This window comes from Gordionus sp. m RMFG-2023, chromosome 1 (assembly GCF_954871325.1).
Source record: "Gordionus sp. m RMFG-2023 chromosome 1, tfGorSpeb1-WG-v2, whole genome shotgun sequence".
Taxonomy (NCBI): domain Eukaryota; kingdom Metazoa; phylum Nematomorpha; class Gordioida; order Chordodea; family Parachordodidae; genus Gordionus; species Gordionus sp. m RMFG-2023.
In genome coordinates, this window is record NC_088775.1 from 43,204,061 (window position 1) to 43,211,987 (window position 7,927).

At 26.5% G+C, this 7,927-nt stretch overlaps 1 protein-coding gene across 1 annotated transcript in view; it reads right to left on the bottom strand.

Annotated features, from left to right (window-relative positions):
* LOC135925906 (WD repeat-containing protein 76-like) overlaps nt 1–7,438 on the bottom strand; it is a 50,661-nt gene extending 43,223 nt beyond the window's left edge. The window contains exons 1-4 of the mRNA XM_065461476.1: nt 7,335–7,438; nt 7,052–7,157; nt 6,841–7,007; nt 2,072–2,228 (exon numbers count right to left, since the gene is read on the bottom strand). Of these exons, the coding sequence (XP_065317548.1) occupies nt 2,072–2,228; nt 6,841–7,007; nt 7,052–7,157; nt 7,335–7,438 (534 nt within the window). The remainder of the gene's footprint in view (nt 1–2,071; nt 2,229–6,840; nt 7,008–7,051; nt 7,158–7,334) is intronic.
* Between the last annotated feature and the right edge of the window lie 489 nt (nt 7,439–7,927).

Below are 7,927 nucleotides of genomic sequence, written 5' to 3' on the forward strand. Positions count from 1 at the left end.
GAATAAAATTAGTATATCACCTGTGTAAGTTATCACAATAACCAAGGTAAACAAGGAGGAAGGTGCATCAAAATTTACTAAAACAGCTGTCTTCTCCCACCCTTCCCACCCTTTAGGGTTAAGGGTATTCTTAGTTCTTCTGAGAGTAGAGACAGCTGTTTTAGTAAATTTAATATATTAAAGATAGTTTAAAAAATACAAACTTTGGGGGTTTGAGATAAGACCACTTCTATCTTCCTTTAAAAATTTGATTAAAACTTTTGTACAGTATCTTTGAGTTACAAACTCAACTTATTAAATATTTATAATATCTAATCTTATTTATTAAATAGTAAGCGTGCTCTGTTTGTTGTATAGAGGCTAGGTATAGTAAACGACTATATTATAGTCTCACTTAAGTTTACAGCTTGAGTTACCAAGTTTACTTATTTTAGTGAAGATAGATTCTATCAAATTAAGATTCAAATTCTTAATTAAAATCACTATTTAAAATTATATATTTAGATCTACCTCTTTTATTTATTTTTGGCAGGGGTTAGCATTAAATTTAGTTTTATTTTTAGTTTTTATTATTTTGGGGGAGGGGGTTGAATCTTAAGTTGGTTTATTATTGTACTATTTGTTACAAAGAACTGCCAGCATAATGAAAGCAGGATTGGCACCCATACATAATTGGTTTGTCTCAAGATCAAAAATAAGAGGCTGGCAGTTCTTTGTACCAATATCTACATTGCAAAAGTTAATCCTGGTTTATTATTGTACTATTTGGTACAAAGAACTGCCAGCCTCTTATTTTTGATCTTGAGACAAACCAATTATGGTTTGTGGGTTGAGAGCACTAATCAGATCCTTAGCGCCGATTTTTATAAGAAGTTTTATGATGATCATAGTGTATTCTTCAATTGGGATGTCAGTATGGATAGTTTTATTAGTAAGAAGAGGGGTATATTATTTTTTATTATTTAAAGGAATGTATATCTCTTTAATTTTTAGAGTAAAAAATTTGAAAATAATAGTTTTAAGGGTAGCTAATGCAAAAGCTAATTACTTGCTAATATATAAAGTAATAGGAGTTAGCCTACTAATAATTTTATTGTTTTCTGTGTCAGGATCTCCCCCCTCTAACATTTTTTAATGAAGTTAGTGGGGGTTATTAATCTAATTAATAATCATGCGATAATAGTAATAATACTTTTATTACTATCAGGGGTTGGGTATTATTACTATTATCGCATGATTATAGTTTGATCTATTTATTTAATACTAAATTTAATACCTAAAATCTTTAACAAAAAGGTAAAGGGGATATATGATAGAAAAATTAGAATAACACTTTTAATTTTATCATATTTTATATTACTATTAAATTAAAAAATTTACTATATAATAATAGAGGTTAAAGTTTAAACCGTAGGTCCAAAACCTATAATAATTTATTTAAAGTTAAATCTTATTTTATTAATATTTTGGGTAAAAATTCTTAGATGCTTCAAAGCTATGCTTTAAGTGATATAAGCTATATCCAAATATATTTATTACAGTAAATTTCAAGATATTGTCAGACAAATAAGATAGAAATCCTGAAATCCCTATTTCCCAACCTCATAGGATTTTCCATCCTATGTTTATCATTCTTTTCCAAAATATATTTTTATTTTGTCTTAAAAAATAAACTTCGAGTCTGAGTCGAAAAAAACGACCAAACTTCAAGTCTGAGTCGTAAAAAACGACCCATATTTTGGGTCGAGATCGTTTTTTTCGGCTTGGACTCGGGTCGAGGTCGTTTTTTTCGGCTTGAACTCGGGTCGAGGTCGAAAAAACGACCCGCACTTTGGGTCGGGGTCGCGACTCGCGGCGTTTTAACAACACTAGTAAAAAGTCAAAATCATATGTAAAATAAAATTAATCATAAAAAGAATAAGTAATTGTAATTTCAAAATAAATTTATAAAAAATAAGATTCTAATAGTTTTTAATTTTTAAAATGCTATTTATTTTTAGTAATTTAGTCTATAAAATAGATGCTTTTCAAATAAATATTAGCCAATTCTATTAATAAAACAAAAATTTACCATGTTCCACAATCCTATTCTGCCCCATTTATCACCAGCAAAAAGCATGGGTCTAGTATCACTTCTTGGGAACCAGCAAAGGGAAAAAATTCTTTCTGGGACAACTTTTCTAGCCTGTTTTTCGGGTAATTCCATGTGCGAAAAACTTTTTATCAATCTTATGGAAAAAGGAAATGGGCATATAATTAATATATATGATGTATAGCATCTATATGGCATAAAGTGAATTAATTAGCTATAATTTATAAAAAAAAGTAATTATAAATCTAGTTTAACAAAGTAAATATGTCAGTCTGGTCTTGAGCAGGGTTGTCATGCCCCCCTCATCAGCGGGAGACTCCGGCAATTTAGTCTACGCGCCGATATCTCACTCCCGCAAACCGCAAATGAAAATCTCCCCCGATAACCTATCGTAATTTTTTAATTTCTCCCGAAATTTTTTTTTAACATTTAAATGTTTTTAATATATAAATAATAATTTGGTTTTAAAAGACATTAATTGATTATTTTTATATTTTTAAAATAAATTTTAAATTTTTATTCGAAAAACATGTATAGTTTGTAAATTTATTTCTATCCTGTTTTATTTTTATCCGATAATAAATATACATAATTTCATTCATATAAGTCAGTACAGGGGAGTATAACAACATCGATTGCAAACAAAAATATTCTACAAAATTAATAAATAATACAGATGCAACTATATTTCTGATATCGTGTACACCTATCATGTAGTTCAACATTCATAAGCTATCTATCATCACAATGTGGGTCGAATCTTTTCCCAATAATATTTAACGACTCCAATATAAGTGCAAATTTTACTTGTAGTAAAACAAAAATGAGCAAATCATAAATATTTTAGGACCTGAATCCAAGAGGCTATTCTAGACGATTTGAAAGATGGGCATCCATATGCAATTCTAACGGATGCATCTAACAACAAGAATAAGGGCATTTCAATAAAACTGTTTAAAAAATTTTCCTCGGATAGTGAAAAATTCAACGATATAGCTAACGACATAATGGTAAATATAGCTGATTCAGGGTTATCAATGAGTTGCATGTCAGCTTTCTGCGCTAATAATGCCTCTGTGAATTTTGACAAAAATCAAATATTTATGAAATTGAGGCAGCACAATAATGAATTAATACCAATTGGTTTTATATGCCATATACTACATAATTCTTGCAAGAAAGCAATGAATGTACTATCCGGGGATGTCGAAATAATTGTGATGAAATGTTTTAACGATTTAGTTCATCAACTAAAAGAATTAATGAAAAAAGAGTTGGTGGAGTGGTCTGATTTGGAATGGTGTGAGTTGTTGCGATATGTACCTATCAGGTAGTCATAGATAGAATTATAAAATTTTACGAAAAAAATACTTCTTAAATAAAGATTTTAAAAGCTGTCCTATTGAAAAATTTTTTCGAGGATGAAATGGCAAAAACATATTTGGGATTAGTTTCACATTTTGAAATCTATTTCATGTAGTTAATATTCAGTTGTAATCAGAAGATTCTTTATTAATAAAGATTCACAAAATCATGCTACAGCTCTGTTCATCTCTACAGTTAAAAATTGATAATAAATTTTATGGCGCTATTGCCAAAAATATTATATTAAAATGTTCAAATAATACTTTCATTATTATATTTTTAAATGAAGCAGATATTTTTATTAAGAAAATTTTAGAACATTTACAATCAAAATTTGATTTTAATAACTCTATTTACAAAAGTATTTATATATTACCTTGAAATAGAAACCATCAATTGATGGTTTTTGTAATTTAATATATAAATATATATTAAAAAAACAGATAGACATTGATTTCTTGTTTGAGGAGATAGTAATTCTCTCTATTTTTTATGATTCGCCAGAATATGTTAGATGGTCTAAAACAAAGGAGAAATAGGTGGAATTTTTTCGTAATAAAGATAAATCCCCATGCTTGGAAATAGTATGTTTTCTCCTTACCTCATTCTAATGCCTCATCGGAGCGCATTTTTAGCCTGATAGCCTGAAGAAAGGTGAAATCGGATTGCTTTAACAACATTAGAGGCCGAGCTAATTGTTAAACAAAATTATAATATGTCGTGCCAGGCATTTTATAAATATCTCGTAACGACGATAAACGTTTAGTTCCATTATTTAAATCTCAAATAAAATATAATAAACATTATAACTATTTAATTTTCCATATATATTTTATAAAATCTTATTTATACATTCACAAAAAATAAATATTATTACATTGTAAAATTAATGTTTTGAATATTCTGGCAAATCAAAAATAGAGAGCATTACAATCTCCTTAAACAAGACATCAATGTCTATCAGTATTTTTAAAATATTCAAACATTTTAATAAATTTTTAGTAATAGCGCCATAAAATTTATTATCAATTTTTAACTGTAAATTATGAACACATCTGCAGCATAATTTTGTGAATCTATATTAAAAAAGATTCTTCTGATTTCAACTTCATATTAACAGCATGTAGTAGATTTCCTACATGTGAAATCATTCCTAAATATACCTCTGCCATTCATTCTTGAAAAAAAATTTCAAAATGTTAGACATTTTTTATAATTTATTTAAGAAATATTTTTTTAAAGATTTATAAAATTTTAAAATTATATTGATGACAGGTATTGGGAACATGTCGCAATCAACATTGGGGTGACTCAATTCTGTAAATACACTGTATCAGAAAGCTGACATGCAATTCATTGATAATCTCAAATCTGCTAATTTACCATTATATGGTTAGTTACGTCTTTGGATTATTCACTATTTAAGGGAAAAAATTTAAGTTTTATTGAAACAACCTTATTTTTGTTAAAATAGCAGAGGATCAAGGGAAATGTTTGAATATTTCCCTTATTAGATGCATCTGTTAGAATTGCATATGTATGTCTATCTTCCAAATCATCAAGAATTGACCTCCTGGATTCAGGTTCTTAAACATTGATGATAGCCTTGCTCATTTTTGTCCTACAAGTAAAGTTTTCATTTATCTTGGAGGCATTAAATATTATGAGGAAAAGATTCTACCCATATTGTGATGATATGTAGCTCTGTTAATGTTGTACTACATGATAAATGTATACTATAGCCGCAACTGTAGTTGCATCTGTATTATTTCTTATTTTTGGAGAATATTTTTTATTTTTCAATATATATAGATACACTCCCCTATTATAATGATAATAATATAATTGAACTATAATAAATAAAATAATTATCATTGAAATAAGTACAATATAGGTCTAATTAAGAGCATATCCCTATAATGTTATACACAAACACATGGTATATTTCCAATTGCGGTAGTTTTGTGGGACTTTCGCTTAAAATATATTTTTATGTTGTAAAATTGTTTTTTTTATAAAATTAATATATTTTAATAAATTAAGATGTTATTTTAATAGTAAAGATAGTATTTAAAAAATTTTAATTTATTTTGAAAAATAGTTAATGACTTGTTAATGACTTTGTATTATAAACTAATTATTATAAAAATAATAGGAGGAAAACTAAGTCAATTCAAAATCCTGAACACCTGCAAAAAAAAATTTTATAGCAATTTGTTATTTCTACCACAATTTTCATATTTCTCCCATAATTTTCATATTTTGCAAAATACCAAATTTCTCTCCGCAATTTGAAAATTTTGACCTGGCAACCCTGGTCCTGAGCCAATTTTAAAAGATAGAACAAAACATTAAAAATTAATAATCCAAATTATAGTCCTGATTCTAGAAATCAAATTCTATAGACCTAAATCTAAAGGATTAGTTATGAATTAAAGTTTCTTTAAGCTTTCAAATTGGCTTAATTATTGTATATACTATTAAAGCATTTCAAGCTAGAGATTTGCAAAGCCTTGCCCATTTTTACCCATTAAAAAATTTATAGGGCTGCCTGGCTCATTATTTATTCCCTGGTTTGTTAAAATTTTTGCCCAGCCTAGTCCAAGATAATTTTTCAAAAAAATTGTATAAGCTCATCAAAATTTTAAGAATAGTCTGCCCTAATTTGTTAAATTTATTTGTACAAATTTCCTGACCATCACATTTTTAATATCTATATCTAATTTTTCCCAATGTAAATTAAGGCCCTTATATCTCATCGTTGTGGCTATTTCTTTCTACAACAGCCCTTTTATAAATCCATTCTGTTTGATATTTTCATTGTGTATATGTAAATATTATATAGACTTCATATTCTGGTTATGCAGCTCTTAAAATATAAAGAAATAAGCATATTATAATTTCTTTTCAAATAGTATCAATCAAAATATTAGCTTGAAATTAAAAAAATTAAGACATTAATGCTAGGCTGGCCTATCAAAATTTCCCAAAAAAATCAGATATTTGTGAGGCTATGACTAGTTTTTTTTATATATAAATTATCCATCCAGCAGGTCCAAAAATTTTTTATGTAAACCAGTTATAATTCTTTGCCTGGTCAGTTATTATTTTTTTAAATTTTCCAAGGATGGGCCAACTTTGCAGATCTTTAACTCAAGTGTAATTATTGAGATACATTATTTTATATTGATACATATATGATTTATAGAAAAAAAGTATAATAACTCAACATTCTTATCTCATTGATTATTTTAAAAAATAAATGCCATCTATATATATAAAAAAATTTTTAATATTAAGCATTTTTTTAAATTTAATTATTCGATATTCATTAAAATATGGTTCAATATAATATTTTTGTGAAATTAATTAATAAAAATTACTCTTCAACTTTAGATGAGAATTTTTTGCTTAATTTTGACTTATTTTCTTTAGAATCTGTTTTATTCAAAACTTGATGCTTAAGATTTTCTAAAATCTCCTCAATTGGTTTTTCTTCTGTTTCGGTTAAACAGGCTTGAATAAATGATAATTTTGGTTCTTTTCTTGACTATATATAATATTTACTATACATCATATATAATATATGCATACAAAATATTCTTCTTCAGGTTGTTGTTCTGAATTTGGTACAATTTCTGCAGGTTTATTCAGTATTCGATTACTTCTTCTTAAAGGTATTTTGGCCTTAGCTGGTTTTCTATTAAACATATAATTATTTATCAACATTTATATGTACATAATCTTAAATTTCGGTTCCTTTATGCTTCTTTTAGAGTTAATTTTAATATCATTTTTAATCTAAAACTTATCCATTTAAGAAATATTTTTAGATATTTAAACCTCAGATACACCAAGCGTTTCAAGAAATTTTAACTTTTCTTTTATATTTTTTTGACGAATGAGTTCATATTCAGATAATTCTTGATTACTAGATGGACGAGAATTCAAATTTTTTGATGGTCGGGATGATCGCGGCATTAGTAACGAATGTATGCTAGAAATATTTTATGAATAAAATAAGAAAAAGCTAATTACCTAGAAATATACATTCTATTTTGATTATTAAGTAAAATTATTAGTTTAAAATAAATATATTTTACGAAAACTAAATATATTTAACTCTACAATATTAACACTCATTCTTATAAATAATATTCTTGGAATTATCAAATAATGCAAGAATTGATAATGATTTTAAACATATCAAATAAGAAAAATATAAAAAAAATTCTGTTATTATTTGTTATTTTAAATGTTGATAAAGTTTATTCCGGTTAAAAAAAACTATTCCGATAAGATTTGTTTTATTTATTTTGGTAATCATAATATAGAAAATATGGAAGACAACTTCTTCCACGGAAACTTGAGGATCTCACATTTATGGAAATTAAAAGAATATGCGAGAAAACCTATATAATCTCACAAAGTATTTTTGCCACACGTATGGACTTTAATCAAATAAAAGGA